Source organism: Centrocercus urophasianus, unplaced genomic scaffold (genome assembly GCF_019232065.1).
Source record: "Centrocercus urophasianus isolate 14NV4802_14NV808 unplaced genomic scaffold, USGS_Curo_1.0 seq_18, whole genome shotgun sequence".
NCBI classification, from domain to species: domain Eukaryota; kingdom Metazoa; phylum Chordata; class Aves; order Galliformes; family Phasianidae; genus Centrocercus; species Centrocercus urophasianus.
The window spans coordinates 12097958-12119806 of NW_024884733.1; the positions used below are offsets into that span (position 1 = coordinate 12097958).

At 35.9% G+C, this 21849-nt stretch overlaps 1 protein-coding gene across 2 annotated transcripts in view; it reads left to right on the forward strand.

The window, feature by feature from the left end:
• DPYD (dihydropyrimidine dehydrogenase) overlaps positions 1 to 21849 on the forward strand; it is a 317433-nt gene that overhangs the window by 18337 nt on the left and 277247 nt on the right. The window contains exons 2-3 of one of the 2 annotated variants that reach the window (XM_042818948.1): positions 2360 to 2470; positions 21697 to 21779. In XM_042818948.1, the coding sequence (XP_042674882.1) occupies positions 2360 to 2470; positions 21697 to 21779 (194 nt within the window). Of the gene's footprint in view, positions 1 to 2359; positions 2471 to 21696; positions 21780 to 21849 lie in introns of those variants that run through there. The other variant, XM_042818949.1, reaches the window with a different exon arrangement.

Sequence of the window (21849 nt, forward strand, 5' to 3'; positions counted from 1 at the left end):
CTCATCTGGCAAGAGAGAGAGTTTTTTTAGCAGAATAAGTGTGGGAGTGGGACAGGCAAGATCACAGATGCCCAGATAATCTTACCTTTTCTTACCTCTAGATTTCTCTCCTGTTCTGATGGCCAGTGTATTTGAAAGAACAGGGCCTCAGGTTTCTTTTCTTGCACTTGCAATTTATTTTTGTTTAGCTAGGTGCATATATTGTTATTGCAACAGTCCCTCCAGGACTTTCTTCTCAGTAATTTTCCACTTATTGGCTGACTTACCTGAATGTATTTGTTAAATTTACTAAATGTCTGACTAGCCATAAGCTGCTGAAAGCCAACTAGGGAACTGAAATGAATAGGAAGAAAATACCCTCACTAATTTTCCTTTCTGACAGTTAAAAAGACTCAAAAGCATTTGCATTACTTTTCCATTCAAGCAGTTAACTTCACTTCTGAGTTATTTTTAAACATCAGGGACTTCTAGCTGAAATAGTCACCTAGGTCAGCAATCCCAGATTTAGGCAGTATATTATTTAAGTAGTGGGAATATAAGCAATTTTTATGTTGTGTATGTGATTTAGTATGTTCTTAATAGTGTGCCAATTTTACTTCAGATTTAATTCTGGAACATACTGGACTATGCAGTCCTTTTGGATTTCTGCAACTGTTGCACTTGGAGCCATACTCCTGTTGCAGAATTCCAACAGGAGCAAACATATGGGGATTCTTCCGTCCTTGGCTTGCCCCACCATTTGTTCCACATTTTAAACCAACTGGTGCTGTACCCAGTGGAGTACATCTGTTACGGTTTATTACTAGAAATTTGCAATTCATTTCAGAGCTTGCTAAAATAATTATAATATTCATGGCCAAGAGTACTGCATTAAGCAATTACAAAAGATAGTAGGCAAGATTTTGCTCAAGTGCATGCGTGATTCAAGAGCTACTGTCCAGTTTGGGTGGCTTGGGCACTCACTGGCCTATCAGCAGCGAGTCAGATGTGCTCTGACAACTGAGTTTGATCAGCTTGAGAAATTAATGTAGCAGCAGAGATGCTGTAAGTGACATCCCTTATGTGAATGTCCCTGCTCTGTTTTAATTAAGAATGAAAGAAATTAGCATAAACCACCACTGAATGCAGTTGGTTGCCACGTCTTGCCTGAGATATTCAGCTGGGGAACACCCAGAGGTGGAACAGAACTTATCCTGCTGGGATTATGGAGCTGCATCTGTAAGCACCTTCTTAGAATGCTACCTCTTTGCCTTAAAAAGCAACAACAACAAAACAACCCAAACACAGGGAGAAAAAATACACATCTAAAAACCCAAACTATATGAGCATCAGTGCTAAATGCAATTCATCTTTATCACCTACACAAGCAGATGTACTCAAGTGAACTTTTAAAATCAGGAAGCGTTCTGATATACGTAACCTATCGCATTTGTCAGTTTCTGTCTTTAGCTCTATAAGTCAGTCTTGCATGTCTCTGATGCATAGCAACAGTGAGTACACCTTATTCACTGCAGCCTAGATGTATAGTGCTAAAGTGGAATCTTTTTGAAGGAAATCTTACAAAAACCAATTTCAAAAGTTACAACAGAGTATGCCTGTTTTGGTTCCCTATCTTAGATCTGGTTCTTGATCTGTCAGTTGCATACTGTTCACACTTGCCCTTTGAATTATACGAGGTCAGTTTTGTACAGAAACCTGTCATTTGCCTAAGCTGAAGAAAAGCTTGAGTTCCAAAAGGCTGACTTAATTTTTCAAGTTACTCTTTAATGAAAAACATTACAAAGTTCAGTCTGCACATGTTTTCTGGCTACAACTGCCACTTAAAAGTACTGCTGTATCCCAGCACTTGCATCCTTGGAAGTGAAAACATTGAAGAGAGGAAGATTTGTAATGAGGGTAACTTATCAGGTCACCATGTGCAAAAGCAAGTTCTTGTATAGGAAAAGCTGGAGGTCCCACTGTTATGATAAAATGTGTAAAAACAGCATGAGTGCTTTAAAATCTTTTTACATGTTTTGCTTTGCTGTACACTTTTTATTTGGAGCATTATAATGAAGTAGAATCACATGTTTCTGTGTAGCCTAGGTTAGAAACATTGGGGAGTAGAAACTTATCATAGGGATGGCTGGCTGCTGGGTGTAATGCTGCTTTATAGATATCCCAGGAATGCCTTTTAAATGTTCAGAAACAAAGTATTGTGGAAAATGAAAATCTAAACAGATTCCTATGACGTTATGCTAAAATACTGTTGTTCTGGTTTTACATAGCAGTGTAAATAAATACTTGGTGTGATTTAAGAAGCTTCAAATGTATTTTTGGAAATTCAAATCTATTTTTTTTGTATTTTTTCTTTCTACAGAACCTCCTGGCTTTAAACCCCCGAACGCAGACTCATGCAACTCTTCATTCAACTGTAATGAAGAAACTAGTCAAGAAGCATTGGAAAAGGAATTCTGACAAAAGTTGTTCTGTAAGTAGACATTTATTATTGCATCTGAAATATGCAACAAATTATTGAGGCTGGAATCTCAGTTGCGTGGGAAATTCAAACTTGAATTTGCTGTGGTGTTCTGTAGCCAAAGTTGTCTTCTAGTTCTGCTCCTGCAGATAAATTGTTACTGGTTGTTCAGAACCAGTACATGCCATACATCTTTCTTTTTGGGGGAGCTGGTACATCTTTGAAGCAACTTGTTTTCCTCTTGTTCTGGAGTCGGATCAGCCTTGAGCACCTGTGATTATGGCATCCAGCTCACCACTTCCCTGAGCCCTGCAGGGCTGCTTGCTCTGGGTTGCCAGCATTGGCTGCCTTCTTCCCACTCTGCATGGCTGCTGCCTGCTTGCTCCTCTTGTTTCTGTTTCCCATGAGTAACTCTGGGAAGGGTAGCACTTCTGTTGGTTTTCCTTCCTGAGAGTTATAACTATTCATTCATTGCAGAAATATGGAAACAATACACATTTATATGTATGTGTAATATATATACACGTGCCATATATATACACATGAAGATGTATATATTTTATAAATAAATGAAACTGGTATTAACACAGTTCCCAATTTCTAAATTTTTTACTTTGTATTTTTTCAGGAAATAGGTATTGAAATAAATGTATTTGCATTATAAAAGGGCTATAGTGTTTAGAATTTCTGCCATTAAATATCACCTTTTTCTTTCTAGGTATTTAGTTTCCTAGTCTCAGTGTGATATTTGGCTAAATCCAATCAGACATGGTTGTCTCTTTGATCTCTTGGCTGATTAGAAGGTCTGTAGGGCTTTAAGGTATTCCTACAGATTCTGTTAGATAATCCTCTAAATTCAGAGGAGTAAAGTCCTACTTCCAGAGTACTATTTCTGCATCTCTAAACTGTTTCCCTTATGTATACAGAATTGTGATGTGTTTTAATAGTGTTACCAAAACACCTTCTGCGACTAATTTGGGTCAACCTGAACCTAATTTTTTTTTTTAAACAGAATTTTCTCAAAATAAAGAACTCCAACAAATATTTGCGGGAAGAAGCAACCTAGGATATCCTTAGTATTCCAGCCATCCTCTATTAATCACGATTCCTACCTTTGTAAAATGACAAGAATCTGTGTTACTGTAGCTAGCTTTCCTATTTTCTTATTTGTTAGTTTAGGTTTTTCCCAGTTGTTACAACAATAACGTAAAGCTTGGGTTTGTGAACAGGGTTGATTTCTTTAGGTTGTCCAGTGCAGTTATTGCCCACAACTGTTTTGATGTTGTACGGGTAGTTGAGCTGCTCAGTAAGCAGCTCCTGGGCAGCTGCAGTTTACATACTGATGTTTTCAGGTGGCCTGAAATCAATACTGAGCTTGTGAACTCCTGTGCTTTCAGAAACTTTGATAAGAGGCTTAGGTATCCATGCGGTAGGGGTAGCAGGCACCTCTGCAGTTACCTCATCAGTTCCTATGGAAATTATTCATTACATAGTTGGTTGAAGCTCCAGTTATAGTGCACGTATGTATCTTATGAATGTGCACACATTTTCCAAAGCTCTTAGCCTTCAAATTTGTTACTATCTCTGACTTCTCCATTTGATCTTTGTACTTTCAGTTCATAAAATCTGGATATTTAAAGGTTTTTTTGGTAATTGATAGTGCCTAGCTTTTTAGAAGCTCCCTATCTTCCCACATTCCTACTTCTAGTTATGTGTACCCCATTGTCTTCTAAGTTCTTGAAGCCCTAAGTCCTGAAATTATTGGGCCGTGCAAACAGCGTGGATCTTGAGGTCATAGCTAGTTTGTATGTCTTGGCTGAATTTTGATTCAGAAGAAATTCTGAATGTCCTCCAATATAGCGTGATGGTATTTCTTAATTGATTTACAATCTATGTAGATTGCTCTGAAAGCAGTGACTCTTATGTCATAGAATCATTAAGGTCTAAAAGACCACTAAGATCGTTTAGTTCAAGCATAAATCCATCACCACCATGCCACTTAGTGGAACACCTACCTGTTACTGCATAGAGGACTTCAAGGACGCACCTCTGCTTCATATGCGCTTCCATGTCAGACAGCATTTTGTGAGGCTGCTCCTTTTCTGCCATCTGTCACAGGGCAGCAAAATGTAATGGAGTAACGGTAGGAGGGTTCAACCACTCCTGCTGTTCCACCAACATCTCCCTCTTATGATGTGGGCCAACATCATAAATCAGGGGGCATTACTTTCAGAGCAGCCCTCATAAGAAGCAATTTGGTTTGGAATTCTGCATTACTGCATGCAGATCTGTGGGGCAACGGCCCTTTATATTCTCCAGGTCATCACTGATCAGTAGGCAAGAACAACCAAATGCTTTCCTGGCCTTGTATGAAAACTGTAATGTAGGAAAGGGTATATAGAACATAATTCTTGTTATAGTCTAAAAAACCATTGGCAGTAACAATTGTGCCTCTTAATGGACAGGTCAGGCTCTTCTGAAAGACCACAGAAGGAAGTGGTCTTTCCTTAAAATCTGAATTTGTCTTTTAGCTTTGGATTCTTTTGAAACGTGGCTGATGCTGTCTTAGCAGAATTACTGTTAGAGGGAAGGTGGGAGTATGAAAATACAAAACTAATTAAATTAACAGCTCTCAAAACTCTGAACAAAAGCTGCATCTGCTGAGGCATGCACATAGTGACTTGGTAATGTCTAATGTACTTCCAGATGGCAGACTTAAATATTTCTTCAGAATAATTATACGAGTGAAATTTTAACTCCTCGTCTGCTCTGAGACACTTTTGCCCATTAAATGAGTTCTGAAGTGGAAACTGAATGTCAGTGTTTTTCATCAGCGCTCTTCAAGGATGGCGCAGTTACACTTTCAATAAGTGCTGTTGTTTATTTAGTGTGTTTAGCAACCAAATTTTGTTGTAAAAGTGATTTATTGCTGTAGATACACAATCATTCAACTTCAGAAATTTTGTCAGCTTCAGATCAGAGTATGTGGGTCACCCTTGGTAGCAATGCCAAACCTAAATATTAGCTCTGTTGGCATCTTCTGAGTCATGCTGGAAGGTGGCATAAATTTCAGGAGCGTGGCTGGGGAAAAAAGATCACTTTGTCAGAGGAAATCTAAGGCAGAAAAGTTCTGAGGTGCCTATACTGACAGTAGATCTTTGGAAAGGATGGTGAATTCAGGTCACAGTAGATCATCAATTTCATAGATAAAACCTGAGCAAATGAATGAATTGTGGATGCTGTGAGTTTTTGATTCTGGTGATACTTTGATTTCAGGATTTTCCTCAGCAATTCAGGATTGTTTTAGATATCAGATTTATGTTTCTATTTATGGTTGCCATCTTGCTGTTCTTCAATTTTGGTAAGCATTTTATGCTTGATGACTACTCAGGAGCTAGAAGGGCACTTACTGTGTGCATTTGCATGGCAGCTAGCACCATGCTGAAGTCCTTGCTTGTGATTAGTGTTTCTAAGCGTTATGGGCTGAATTCTGCTTGTATGTGTACATGTGCAGATTTGTGGCTTTTGTACAATTTTATAGAAATATTATAAATTCACTTCTTGCTGGATAATTCAGTAAGATGTTGTATTGCAGCATTTTTTTTAAAGACAACTTGTGGTACCTACTTAGTGTAGAAGATGATACAAATCTATCTATATATTCAGAATTTCTTTGGATTCTGCATTAAAAAATAATAGTAGAAGTTGCTCCAGATGGAAGAGTTGGAAGTATTTCAACTAAAAAGAGACAAAGGAAATGGAGTTTAAATTGGTTTGTAGCTAATTGCCATAGCCTGTAACAGTATTGATTTTTCTGGCAGTAGTAGCATTGTTCTTTGTCCTTACATTTGCTAAGCCTGATCAACATTTTGCAACATGAACTTTTCTTTCTTGAATAAAACAACTTTTAAGCTCAGCTTTTTTTTTTTTTTTGACATCACTTTGGGACAAGACTCTGTCATTGTTCTGTAGTTCGTTCTAGCCATCGAAGAGAGCCAAATTCTTTGCTTTGTCTTCTGTGCAATGTTATAATGCAGCTACCAGATTGGTTTGTGCTGAGACCTGCGCTTAGCTGTAAGATGCAACAGATCATGTTGCCCTTTAATTTCAGAGGATGTGTTTACTCCCTTAAAAGAGTAATGATTACAGGGTAAAATTTCAAACTACTTTTAATTTGGCAGCATTTCAGCGGCTGTCACTGTTGCATACGAAAATCTGTTTAAAAAAAAAAACACCCTTATTTAAAGTACAAAAAAGTTCACTTGGACGGTTTGCTCTACAGATGTCTGTACTTGTATAGGAAAACACGGATATAAATGATTATCTCACAGCTATGATCAATTTGTTACCCTTAAGTATTGCCTTACAATTAGGTGGGAAAATGTCATGTGATTTTTTTTTTTTTTGTGCCCAATCAGATATCACTGAATAATTGAGTTAGCAGTTCTCGTATAACTGATGGGTGGAAGCAGAAATAGTGCAAATTGCAAAAAGATATGAAGCCTGGTTCACCAAAGCCTAAAACCAGGAACCTTAATGAATAAATACTCAATGAATAATTTGGCCATTTCTAGACTTGTATTGATGAAAGAGTATATATTTATAAATAAAAAATATTCTCACATATTGTAAAATAGAGAATGCTTATTAACAGAAATCAACTCAATTATATATATAATTTAAATGTGCAGTTTACCTTTGCAAATATTTATTTTTGTCTTCATTGCATATGAATATATAAGCTTAGCTCTTTTCTGAATGGGTATACAATGGCAGATGTCTCTCTAATCGCTGCTCTATTCAAACATTAATTGGTAGAACATATGTAGAAATCTACTAGTCTGAATAGGTGTAGGATAGCAGCAGTCTTTTTAATCACATCACTATTCAACGACTAATTGGTGTGATGATTAAGGGACATTAGAGGGAGCACTTTGACATCTGATTCTTTGAACTGATGTCTGCTCAGACTGCACTGTATTCATCATGGCCAGGCTCATTTCTTAAATAAAATACTCTGATTCCCAAATGTGGAAAATATTGCATTAGGTTCTATTGAGGTGATTAGGGAATTTGAGAATGATTCTTTTATATAACTAGTGATTGACTGTATATGCACAAACTATTCATATGAATTATACATGGGTTACTTTGAGTATCAGAAAGAGATAAGAAGTAACATCAAGAGATTTTCTCTTTTCTCACAGTGTCAATAATTAAATATTAATATACATTTTAAAATGTACCAGTTTAATCATTTAGCAGTCAAATTCTTGCTCATGCATTTTTTAGATTAACTAATTACTCTGCATTTCCTCGTATCGATACCATATGCTGGCATTTACAATCATTTCAGTAGAATAAAGTGGTTTACATGTTTATATATGATAACATTTATCCTTGCTCAAAGAAATGCATATTATAATCCTTGAATTTTTTCTTTTATATGTATTTTATACATCTTAACTTTTTAAAATAAGTATTCTGCACTTTGTTGTTATAAGCCAATAATAAATTAGTCTATTTAAAAACAATATCCAGTGAGTGTGCAAGTAGGTTACTGAAAAAAAACCTACTTTTCTGTCAATTGCTGAAAAGTGTTCTTGGATATCTGAAGGAAAGCAATATACTAATCTACTAGAGTAATGTTTGGTGGGGTCAGGGAAATGGAAAAGGAGGAAATATTAAACTTTTTAAAAGGTGAGATAAGAATTTAAAACTCAAGAGAAATTGAGGGGTTAGCATTGAAGCCATAAGTTGAATACATGCTAGTCCAAATAAATTACTTCTCCTAATTCTTACTTCTCATCTATATAGAACAATCTTCTCGCTTCTCATTCTTTGCTAATAGAAATTTTCTTAGTGCCTTAGCTTTTGTACTTAGAAATGTGTATATTTAAGTGTGTATCTTAGTTTCCCTGCTTTCATGATTTTGATTTTAAGGCCATAGGGGAGATGTGGTATCATCAGAAAAGTCTCTTAAGCACATTTTTTTTTCTTAGCTGTGCTCAGAAATAAATGTGTATTTAATTTGTCTTTCTGGTTTTGCTCTCTATTTTGCTTTTTTTTTTATCAATCAGTATATTTTTCAGCTGATCCAACATCTGTGAAGTCCACTGTTTTCATCCTGTTATCCTCACAACTTTCTATGCTTAATGTTATTAGAGAGGCAAATTATTGTCAGACAGATGAACTTTCTATATTCAGTCTGGGGAAAAAAACCACACATTCTAATAATGGTGGGATGCAGATACTCTTTGATTAATAACCAACAAACTTCAGTCATTAAATCAGAAGGGATAAAGTCACATGTTAAGCTGAGTGGACTGGAGTCTTATATTTAGCAAGGATTAATGTTCTGAATAGACAATCACATGAAATAATGTTAATCAAGCTTTTTAAGCAGTAGAATAAGCAGATTTTAAGTTATTATTTTGTAAAACTGAGGAGATGAATCTATTCGGATCTTTGAATTGAACTAACCTGTTCAAGGGTGTGAATTTTGAGAAGGTTGTTATTTTTGTGAAATATGTAAAAAGTTATTTGGAATCAGCATCCCAGCTTGTAAGGAAGAGTTTCAAACTAATGTGAGAAACAGTTTCCAAAAGAATATTAAGAGTATAATAAGTCAAGGGAGGAAAAATGGGATTGATAGGCAAAGCAGGAAGTACAGAGGAAAAAGCGATAACTTTGAAAAGTCAAGTTGATTCACACCTGGCAAAAGAAATTAAAACAAATAGTAAAAGGTTATTCAGCTATATAAAACAAATAGTAAAAGGTTCTAAAGCTATGTATTTAAAAGAACAAGGAAAACCTGTGTGAAGATAGGATTACATGTCCTAGGTATTGTCTGAGATCTTTTTAAGCTGTTGACTCATTTCCAATAAAATGAGACTAAAACAAGAGATGGCTAATGGGCAAACAAGTCCAGAAATAGAAATTACCCTAAGCAGGCCAGAGGGAAACTTGAGAAGTTTGATCTCTGAAGTCAGTAGGACAGAAAAATGACCATAAAAGAATCACAGAAAAATTGACATTTGAAATTTCAGGCTTAAGTGTGAGACTGTTAAATAAATCAAGCTGTGTGCTTTTGCACATATTTAAAGAATAGTCAATCCTATCTCTATGTTTAAAAAGAGCTGATGGGCAGCTGTAACTCCATTAGTCTTGTATTAAAAGCAAATGGAAGATAAAGCACAATACGTTTTGCTCTCTTGGCTCTTTTAAGGGTAGAACGTGACGCAATGACAAGCTGTTAAGTATCATCTGCTTGGATTAGTATAGCAATGTGGATAAGGACCTGGTTTAAGGAAATTACACTGTCTACTGCTGAAATAGCTGCTCTTGGGCTTTTAACAGAGCTTGTTGAAGGATCAGTTTTTGGATTCATATCAATTAATATTTTTATTAATGAGCTTGACATAAATATTAGGAGCATGTTACAAAAAAAGTCGACAGGAATTGTTAATACAGAAGGAAGTTTATCATCAGAAGAAGAACTGTATAACTCTGGAGTTAGAATAATAATAATAATAATAAAAGGTAAGAATAGATTTCATAGTGCCATTAGGAAACTGCACAGCCAAGCGCTTGAGGACAAGGATGGCTAGGAGTTAATAGCTGAAATTAAGAGAGAAGGTGATTTAGAAATACCAGTTGATTATAGGGTGGTTGTTCCATCAAATGGATGAGAACGCAAAAAAGTCAAGTGTGGTGTTGGGGTAATCAGACCTACTGCTTCTGGTGGTGCTGGGCACATAAGGTATGTTGTTATTTTCAGTAATCCCAATAAACTGTCAATTATCAAGGGGCTGTTTATTGAGATGAGATTAGAAGAGCGTGGATAGTGTAGCAGAACAAAACTATACACTGTTGTGCTCGGGGAATTATGGATTTTTTTTTAATAATCTGTGGGTAACCTTAGCATAATAACATGAAGATGCCCTTTTGCTGCCAGAAAATAAAGGCTGAGAGTGAATATGTTACTAATGTTCAGAGCAGAGGTATGCTGTGCTGTGGCCTCGCTGTAGTGGTAGTGGGGAAGGGACATCTAACTGCACATGCAAAAGATGGCATAATGCAACTGAACATAAAAGCGGGGGAGTAAATCCATTAGCACAAGTTGTCACTTTTGGTCTCCTATGTATTTTAGAGTTTTGTACCATAGATGTCTGATATGGCATGCTCACAGTTATTGCATGGTTTTTCTGTGCTGATTGCTATCTGTCAAAAGAGGATATCTGTAGAATACAGATGAGTAAATGGCTTTTAAATCACTTAAGATACCAAAGTGATGAGTGCCATTGAAACAATCACAGGAAAAATATGTTCTGCCTTCAAGTATGGTTTTGAATGGTGTTCAATTAAGGCCACACACAGCACAAAAAGGCTGCATGTAAAGTATGAAGCTGCGGGGCTGCTGACGACATGAACGCTTCCCAGTCAGACAGCAGTTCTATGTAAGATAGCATTTTGTCAAGTAATTAACCCAGTGTTTTAAAGCATGCGTGTGAAGGGGTCAAAGCAAGTCTTGGAAGAGCAACACTTTAAAGCTATTTTTGAATTTAGTTAATTGACATAGTTTGCTTTTTGATGGCCTGTATCACTTAGAGTTCTGCTTCATTCTTCATCCAGCTTTGTGTACCCTTCAGCCTTGAATTCCTACAGACACTGCTGTGGGAATAAGATTAATAAATAGGAATTTTCTACCTGAATGTTAGGTTGTCCTGTGTGAATTATTTTGCTTGAAGTTTCTACTTACTATGTAATGATTTGTAGCTGTATGATGTAGAGTGATACTGTTAAATGTTGATTTTTTTTTTTTTTTTTTTTAAGATATGTGTTCTGATTCATGTTCTTCTAAATATCTACCAGTGCTCAGCTATGCAGACATCAAGCTGCTTTGAGGCAGATTTAGTTATGTCTAAAATTCCCAAGTAATAGCACCAATTTTGATGCCCTTCATAAAGATGGATGTTAAGCTGAATATTTTTTGCCATTCTTTAGGACTTCATCACAGATGGGTGCTCAGCTAAATTACGCATTTATCTTCTGCTGTAGCATTTCTTACTTTTTGATTCCCATTCCAGAAGTCCTAGTGTCCTTAAAATGTTAGTTCCTAAGAAAAACTTTTATTTCAATCCCAAAATTAAAGACTTTTCTTTTGAGGAAGTTGCTGATGACTGGATGGAATCTTGCACTGCTGTGGAACGAAAGGACAGGGGAAACTATCTTAGTACCTATCCTTGAAACTCTGTCTGGCTGATGCTGAACTACTGACATTTTTAAAAGTATGGACTTAATGGGCATTTGTTTCTATCTTTTGAAGACTGAGCCCAGCAAACTTTTTTTTTTTTTTTTTTTGAATGGAAGAGATAAAGAATAAAAAGTAAAGCTTAACTTTTACTTCTGTCACATCTGAAGTAATTGGAAATAAGATATTGAATAGCTTTTAAGATTCTTCCTATCAGCTCTAGGAACAGAATTCCTTAATAATTTCACTGTTTTTTTTCTGTCTTTATAGTGCCTAGACCACTTTTCCTATAATGTACAAAAGCAACTACTCACTTTGCTGCAAAGCTTTCAGCAACAGCTATGCAGGAGTGTAAGAAAACAATGAGCTGTACAACTCCTGGGAAAGCCTTAGAGGCTACAGTAGTTAAGTGTATGTATCACAAAATTCTGTGAGAAACATTAACATTCTTCTTCACAGTTGTACTGTTGGTGGTATTAGTGCATTGCAGCATAGTTGAGAAAGCAGAAGGCAGCCCCCAACAGTTAAATTGTGGTTTTCTGTGGCAGCACGAGTGCTGCTGTTTGTTCACTCTTGGAATTTTTTTCTTTCTTTCTTAAATGCTCTCTGCACTTACCTGCACCCTTAAGTGGCAGTTGGTGTGGGACCCTCTGTGGTTGCGTCTGGGAGGCACCAGGCCTTTCTAGGTGCCCCATGAGTGATTTGGTTCTGTTCTGCAGCTGCGTGTCCTGCTTGGAGCTGTTTTAGGGTAGGGAAGGGAGCACAGAGCTGCAGGAGTGGGATAAAGGAATGCATTAAGGAAAACAAGGCAAGGGAAAGCTGTGACATAGTGAAACAGAGCAGAAGATGTGAAATAATTAGAAGGGACTGGGGAAAATTTAAACAAGGGAAAATAGAGCAGTAGGGGAAAAAATCCAAGTAATGAAGGAGGAGAAAAAGAGAAGAAAAGAAAATGACTGGATAAAAATTAAACACTGGAATCTTAAACACTGCATACATGAGGGGAATAGGGGAAATGCATAAGAATAAGGCTTAGAAATTGAAATTAATGATGTTTCCAGGAAGAAAAAGAAAAAATTTGGGAATTGTTTAAGAGGATAATTTTTATTTGCTTTGCCATTGCCCTGATCTCTCCTATTGCTCTGCTTGCACATGTGCAATGGTTGTGGAGATGCTCAGGAGCAAGAGGTTGATTAGTAGGTCCAATATTAATTGTAGAAAGGAAAAATACTTCATATTAAGATTCTGTGCTATTTAGAAAATATTCTGTGGTGTAAGTTTGAAAATAGCATTTTCAAAACTAGGTTATTGCTTTTTATTGTAAAATGTGGGTAATTGCACGGAGGGCACCAGGATAAGTTCTGGTTGCCTGGAAGGAATGGGATGCTCAAATTCCCCAAGTTAAACACACAAGCAACAACTCTGTCCTGTTCAGCATTCTGGGAACTGAAAGCTCCTTTCTTGGCAATAGCTGGCCCCATTTCTAGACTTGAAAATAACATAGTTGTGTGAGGAAAATGCTATGAGAGCTAAGAGACTCCAGCAGGAGCTGTGCTGCATACACAGCTGTTCAGTTTTGTTGTGTCTTGAAGGTGAGACTGAACTGGACTTCTCCAATCAGTGCTTATAGCAGGAGTGTTGTTCCAGGCTTCTCTTCTGTAAAATGGATGCACTTGGTACCTGAGAATTGAGGGAAGAGGGTTTGCTTGGTGCTGCATGGCATGTTGTGTTGCTCATCCCATCTTGAACACAGTAGTTTTAAAGATGCTAACAAGGACAATAATACTGAGTGTCTAAAGACAGGCCAGAACTGTTCGGAGAGGAAAGCTATTTAGGTGGCAGCATGAAATCTTCCAAAGGAAGGGCAATAAGTGGAGCACAGAACTAAAGAGGACGCAGTGTAATACTGAAGTGTTGGATTGTTAGGTGCTGTGGGTGGTAAATGGACTTGAGACCTAAGGCTATAATACTTATCCTGGGTGTTTTCAAGTGCTGTGTGAATAATAATTTTAATTTCTGGAAAGCTTTTATATTCAGTAATTCCACTGCTGTGGATGGAAAATAAGAGAGATTCCGTAAGTTGGTACTCTCATATAGGTGGGATTATTTCCTTAAATACTTGGTCATTCCATTTCTCTAAAAACAAATAACAGGAGCAAACAAAAAAAAAAAAGGGGGGGGGTTGAGCTTTTGAGTATATGTTTTTTCTTGTGCTCTTTGTTGAAGGTCAAGAGCACAATTTTTTCTGAGGAGTGCATTTCTATCTACATTTTTAAGATTCTTTTTTTCCATGTTATGAGCTGTGCAAATGTTGTTCCTCAATATTATTCAGCTCTTCACATTCACTTATTTAATCTCAGTAAGTTAGGGGAACAATATTTGCTAACGTAGAATAGAGAATGCAGAAGGAAAAGCAAGATCTGTTGAGGTACAGGAAAATACTAGAAGGATATATAGCAGTTGGACACTTGTTTTCTTGATAAATTTTATTCAGTTAAGTTTTCATTGTCAATTGAAAATAGTGTATTTAGAAATCTTGTGTAGAGATTGTCTCTGTCTCTACTGTGCCTTTGCTGTCTTGCATGACTCCAGATTTTTAACCTTTTTTAGTTCTTTTGCCCGCTATTCTGTGTTGTGCTTGGTGCTTTCGTTATGTCTTCACTCATCTTCCGTTTATTTACTTGTCTTCCCCATATTGCTCCTACTAAATATATTGTTATTCTCAAAACACGTGGTGTCTGCATCTGCTCTGAAAACAGCAGGTTGAATGCAAACAAGATTCTGTACCTCGTGTGAACACAAAGGCTGTTGTAAATTTGCCGCTTGAAATTTTGCATGAAACAGCATGAAAGGGAAGTTTGCAAAGTGCCATTTCAGATCAGAAGAACTTTCATACTCCCAGTAACATTGCAAACTAAAAAGTCATGTATGTTTAGTAAGTAATAATCTTCCAGATAATTATCTGTGTTTAAGGATTATATGTATCACTTAAGCTGAAGGAGCAATACAAACTCTGAAATTGCCAGCTTCCACTTCAGAATTACATGAGCAGTATTTCTGGTAATTAATAACAAAATACAATTGCAGAATTTCAAAAAGTACCTCATGCACTGGAGTTTCAATCCTGCCTTACCAATATTTTTCCATTTCTGGAGAAAATGTATTATATTCTTGTATATCTTAAAAATATTCCTGTAAAGAAAATGATAAGAATTGATATGGTTATGCTAAGGAAGCATTGATTACAGCCTCCCACAGTTCTACTTAATATTTTGTTCGATTGATTTTTATTTGATTGCTAACACTTAGGGGTGGTTTTCTGATGGAAGCCCGCTATTTTTGGTATATTAATATATGTATTTTTCAAAGAGCCTGTCTGGCCAATATGTCTATGTCACAAGATGGAAAAAATGGCTGTAACAATTGTTCATATATTATGAATGACATGCTGTCAATGTTATGTAAATACCTGAGGGCTCAGTATACTTTCTTCAGATATTAAGAATATGTTTTTTAAAAATACGTATCTTTCTTTTGAGGACAATTGCTCAGGTATCAGTTTTAAGTTACTTTACCGCTGTTTGGGCTGAACCCTTTGAGAATGAGTTGTAACAAATGGAATGGAGGAGCTTAGGTGATACAGTGTGGACTATAACATCTTCTAGATAGAGTCAATCAGTCCTTTTGCTTTCTTGTTTAGCTTTCCACAGTGCTCTGTAGATGAAACAAATGCTATTAACCCTTTGGAAACCCCTTCGCATCCAGTTTGTTTAGTTGCTCAATACAAAGATAGTTTAAAGGGGCTTCCTATGTGAAATACTGCTAGTGGCTACTGAGTAACTTTAATAAATTGCCGTACCAATGTTATAATAAAAGCAACAGAAAGACATTTTATCCAATAGCAGATGGGTGCTTAAGTCTGTGAGAGGAGATCAATGGAACCATTTAGCTTTTTGTGTTGCTTCAGTGTTGAAAGGCAGTCTGTTCCAAATCAAGAGAGGTCTGGTAAGAGTATTTCGTAAGGTTTTATTGTAATAAAGCACAATGTTTCATGAGTTCACATCAAAAGAACTAGATGTGCTATTCCAAATTCATAGCAGTTGTATATTAGTCTGTTTTTAATATTTTTTTCTTTTGCATGTAATCCTGTTTAATTAGATTCTACTCTATCTGTTGTTTCAAGACTCGATAAACAGGAATCTTATATACCAGCTGCTAAAGCAGGAGTTACTGTCTAAATGATATTCACAATGAGTATTTGGAAGGTTTAGAATTATACCCTGGCTAATAAATTGTGCTATTTTCCCCAACACTTTTAAGTGCTAATCTTCAGAAGGCATTTTAAAATTAGCAGAAATTCTGTCAAGAGATTTACAAAAATTGTTAGCATGGAGATAATTATGTCACAGTCCTTGGACTCCATCTCTGATTGTGTGCGTAAATCAGAAAATGTCAGCTGTGTTTTCCCTTAATAATTATCCTTTGCTGCAATATATTACAGTTTAGATTACTATTACAATGTTGCTTTAGGTTTATAAAACACAGGATAGTTATTTCTAAAGTTTTCTGCTGATAGTTCAGATTTCCAGAATAACACAAGTTTCCATATTGATCTATTGGTGTTAACATTTTATATATAAATAAGAAGATCAATATGGAAATAACCATTCTGCACTTCTTATACTGCCCCTGAAAAAAGTCAGCTTTTGAAAAAGAAATCCTTTCTACAGTATAGTCAATATCTTCAGAAGAGCAAGCTAACATGGCCAGAATTTGTGATGTGTGTAGTTTTTTTTTTCTTCTGGAAATCTGTCATTACAGTCTACCGCCTTTAAAGGAAGCCAACTGAAACATCAGAGAGAGATGGCAATGTTCTTCACCATTTGATTCAGTCAGTTTCATTTTAAGCAATCTGAAGTCTGGATGCGAAGACATTCAATGTAAAGATCTTTAAAAACTGGTTGTATGAGCATTAGAAAATCGAGATACTGTACTCTGTCAGAACTTTTCTAACGTATTATAAGGAAAAATGAAAAAATGAGCGGAAAAAAGTGTTCTTACTATTGGTACTAAGCCAAAACTTAACAGGTGAGAGCTCTTCTGCTCTTTTAACTTTGTTGCTGTTCATTTCTTATTGTTTACATACAGAGAATGTTCAACAGTAAAAATAAATGTGGGATATTTACAAATAGGCTTCCTTAGAAATTCTCCTAAGTTCATGTGGAAGCAATAAATTGTAAGAATTTGGCAGTTCTCCTTACCTAAAAACTTCTGTCTTAAAGGGGGGGAGGGATATTTTAAGTAAGGCTTCTGATTTGGCAGTGTATCAACTAGGATAAAAGATCTACTCTACTCTGGTGTTGCAGGCTGTCTTAGAATAGGTCTTACTCTGCTGTCAGATCAAAAGATTTTATTTCTCAACTATCTAGAAATGTGTCCAAGACATTATCTGTAATACTAATGCTTTTGTAAGTCTTATGTGAAGTATTTCAGGATAGAGCAGCATATGGCTCAGTGTGATCTTGTTCTTCTTTGCCTGGATGGAAGATTTGTAGCTGATTTTGATGGAAGTGGGGTCATTTTTATCAGAGCTGTATTGCAGAATGGGTGAATTTAAATTGTGGCCTCGAAGGTTTTAGGCCTGTCACAGCAATGCTTTTGTGTTTCATGCTGATCCTCATTGATGAAACCTGGCAATAGAGCAAATTTGTTTTCTGAGTTGTGCATTTGATCCACTCGCCCAAATCAACAATTGTCTTTCTCTGACAAAGTCAAGAAAAGAGGGCTTGACAAACACAGGGAAATAAGAAAACTAATCTGACAAACATTTAGAGTCCTTTTTTTAAGTGTAAGACTTCACTTTTTCTAGAATCCTAGAATTGTATTTAGAAATAGTGAATATTTATATTTGTGTGAGCTAACTGGTTAGTTCAACAAGTACCAACAAGTATGAGTGTTTTCAACTTGGTAGTTGCTGACTTCAGACTTTTAAAAACAGAATACTATGAAGTTGATACCAGGATGTTACAATTATCAGTTGCCATGTCTGAAAAAATAGATTTATGAGCACATAGTTCCTCCTCCAAAAACTTACTGCTTTTTTAACAGGAATAAGTTGAAGTAAGAAAGTCATTGCCTTATGTTGATAGTAAAAGAAGCTTTCCAATTTGTGCATTAATTTTGCTTCTTCATTATGTTCATACTCTCATTGTTCATCTTTCTGATTTCTGATTAGATGCTCCACCAGTACGCTGTATGAAATGCCAAATACTTGTGGATATCTAGTGCACACCTGCCTTTTTAACTAGTTATCATGTAGCTTCTCAAATGATCAATAAGCTTTTCACTTATATGTATCAAAACTGTTCCCCTCTCTCTTGATTTTTGGCTCATTTGAAAACTTCAAAGTGTTTATGCTATAGGAAAAAAAGTATTTAGATTTCTGTGGCTTTTTGACATGCAATGATAGTTTGATTTATGATAGCAGTGTCCCTAACTGTATCTGTCCACTTATTTTTCATCCTGAACCTCTCCAAGGTATTATTTAGTTTAGTGTCATACATACTATGAATCTGCCAACAGTGATAGCATACAGGAGGTATAGAGTAAAATATAATTATTCAAGTGCAGAGTTAAAATTTCTAGATGTTATCTATACCCAAAGAAATTAATTGGCTGTAAACTTCTGAAATCAATTTTTTCGTTGTTTGTATTTTGAATTTTCTACTTGAATTGTTGCTGAAAACTGAACACCTGGGGGTTTAATTGCTCACTATACTTAAATCTGTAAAGTATGATGGACCAAAACACTCTGCTCTTTGCAAGATATATATATATATATATATATATATATATATATATATATACACACACACATATTAATCTAGTTAGTAGCATGGTGTAGAAGAAATGCTAAGTCATGGCTTGAAGGAGTGATTGAGCACCTGATGGAAGGTAGGGCCAACTCAGGCGAGCTCAGGTGCATGTAATGCCCCTGGGTGACCAGAAGGGATGGAGCTGGGATCCACTGCTTCCTCAACCTCATTTAAGGGCTGCCAGTGGGGGGTAAAGGTATCTTGCTGGAGATCCCTGTGTATTTAAAGCCTTCCTAAAGTAAACAGCTTCTTTCCTTTATTTCTGAGCCCATGGCTGTTACATTTGACCAAGTAAGTCAAATCCTCACTTGCTGCAGCCTAGAACCTTGCTTTGCTGCCACTGCTACACTTTCCATCGTGTTACATGTGGATAATAAAATGAGTGCAGGTTTTGCTACTGATTTAATATTTAGAAATGCAAAACTCATCTTGGTCATGGTCTACTGAAGTTTCACCATTTATGTGTTCTTCGGAGTATTATTGTGCTCAGAATTTCATACATATTGGGGCCTTTCTTATCGACTGATATCCTTTAAAGATATCTTAAAAACATATCCATGTCTAGAAACACTGTGGAAACTGATGCTCAGACCCATGAAGAAACATTAATAGACATGTAGCTGTGCTTATTTTTAGTCTTTCAGACTGCTGTTCTCTTTTCATTGGGAGATCCACGCTAGTTTACTGGATTACTGCACCTGTAACTAGAAAATAATAGTAGCTACTGTCAGTAGTTGCTCACTTGTTCAATACTTAAGCAGTAAGTGATTATACTGTGAGGTCATCTTCCTTTAGTGGGTTTGCATCTGCCTTAGTGTTTAGGTCATTTTTTTCCTAACGGCAAAACTACAGGCTTTCCAGCTGCTGTACTTTGGATGAGAACTATTTAGGTCAAGGTAGCTGAGAAAGGTAGATGTGATATTGTCTAGAACAGCTTGTGAAATTTGTAAAAAAAAAAAAAAAAAAAAAAAAAAAAAAAAAAAAAAAAAATCCTCCTAAGTGAATTATTATAACACTTACTATTTGAATCTTTAAACTATGCTCCATTGTTTGTTCTGTGTTTTCTATTTATTTCCATATTCTTATGTGTTTTTTTGCGTTTTGTTTTAAGGAGTATTTGTGCAAGTGTATGTGATTAGACTTTTCTTTAGGTGCTGGCCACCCTTGCTGCCCTTCAACTGATTAATACAGAGTGGTCCATATGGGCAAATGGGAAACAGCAACTGAAAAGGATTGAGTGACTTACTCACTTTAGCGTTTCCCACTTAAACACCATCAGTTATTTTAGATTGTAGGATATAGAGAGGATTTAGGTTTCTGCTTGATAAAATCTTGTGAGCTTTCGATCCTTTGTCAGTTCTCTACGTGCTTGATATCATAACGCCAAGAGAAATGACTGCATGATGCTCAGATTTTCCTGAACCTGTGGTGAGTTGCCAGTGGCACAAGACCGTTAATAAACGGGCTTTAGTCTTTCAGTGCTTGGAGCAATATTCCATATGTTGTTTCCCTTGATCTGTTTTCCTGAAGGATGCAAAATTTGATTGTATGCTTGCACAGATGCTTTCAGTTTAGTACTGATAAATCTGGAATTCTTTCTATATTAGCATTGTCAGTTTGGGTTTCTTTTGCGTATTTTTAAATGAGCTTACCTTTTTGGTGAAATCCCTTTGAATTTTTCTGTAAGATTTTGACATACAAAGTACATCTGATTGTATTGAGGGTCACCAACCCTCAATATGTTTAAGGAAAGGGTTGATGTGGTGTTTAACCACATGGTTTAGTGGTAATATTGGAGGTAGATCAACTTAGAGGTATTTCCCAATCTTAACAATTTTGTTTTCATTTTAGTATGGGAGAGAAGAATGGAGAGTTCTGAATGTAGACTTCTTCATTTCTACTGTTCAGAAACGTATTGTTGAAGTATTAAAACTTTGTATTAAAACATCTACAATTAAATTGAGAAATAACTGGACAAATTAAGATGTTTTGTTAGATCATTGACAAATATCTAATTACTTCCTCTCCAGTAATGTTCTTGTAACTTCTAATTGAGTATAACTATAAGAAATCAATACACAAGAAGTAATAGATAAGTTATTTATTATAACTTTAGGTATGGACTTCAAAATTAATTCAGATGTTAAGATGTGTGGAAGCATATGACCAACTAACAGTTCACATGTTCTATTTAAAGAGCCTGATAATGCTGCCTTTCTAGTTGTTAGCAATGATAACTGTTAATGGTGCTTGCAACTTGTGTTGCTTCTCAACCCATGTGGCAAAGTTATGCCTCCCAGAGGTAAGTTTTGGTATTGGCAGAAAGTATTGCAGAGAACAGCAATACCTCAGAGCCTCGAGCGTATAAAATCCTATGGATGATGCAGATGATTAGAGAACTCATCTGCTGTGTTTCACAATCACTTTGTACAGATGCAAATTTTTGTTTTACTCAGTATCTTCTGAATCAATTTTATTGCCTGTATGGGAGTGGAAGGAAAGTGTCTCTGAAGTACTCTGAAGTAACTTAACCATTTGCACAGTTAAAAATAAGCAACAGAAGATAGGGAGATTTTATTTCTTTTATTGTCACAAAATGTTTGTCTTCATATCAGCTTTAGAAATATTGATGAATTCTAATCTGGAAAATATATTAAGTGATTGAGGTCTCTATAAACAATCTTTTTAGTTCTTACCATATTCAGAATTGTGTTAACAAAGCTTGGTTTGTTCTAACAACACTGCCTGTTTCATTGGGACAGAATTCATAACTTATTTTAAATTCACATTTAGGATTTTATTCTTTTCTGTATGCTGTGTTGCTTTGTGTATTTGTAAAGGAGAATTTTATTTTCTCTAAGTGATAAATCTATACATTTAATTATGGAACATTTATAAGATTTCCATGACAACCATGTAAGAAGATTCATGTTTACTTTGTTTCTGAGTTCTCAGTGCCTTTTTAATGACTACTGTATAATTAAAACAGAATGCATAATTTGTGAGATTACATAATATAAATCAGTTTTGTTTGCATGATGCTGGACATTTGTAATACATGTACAATATACTGCTGCAGAGACTTACATGGGTTCTTGCATTTGTTGCAGAATTGTGAGAAACTAGAAAATAATTTTGATGACATCAAGCACACGACTCTTAGTGAGCGAGGAGCACTTCGAGAAGCAATGAGGTAAGTCTGGGTCACCATAGCAACAGTCACAGATGTGGTAAAGAAAGAGTCATTCTTCATTATTGGGGGA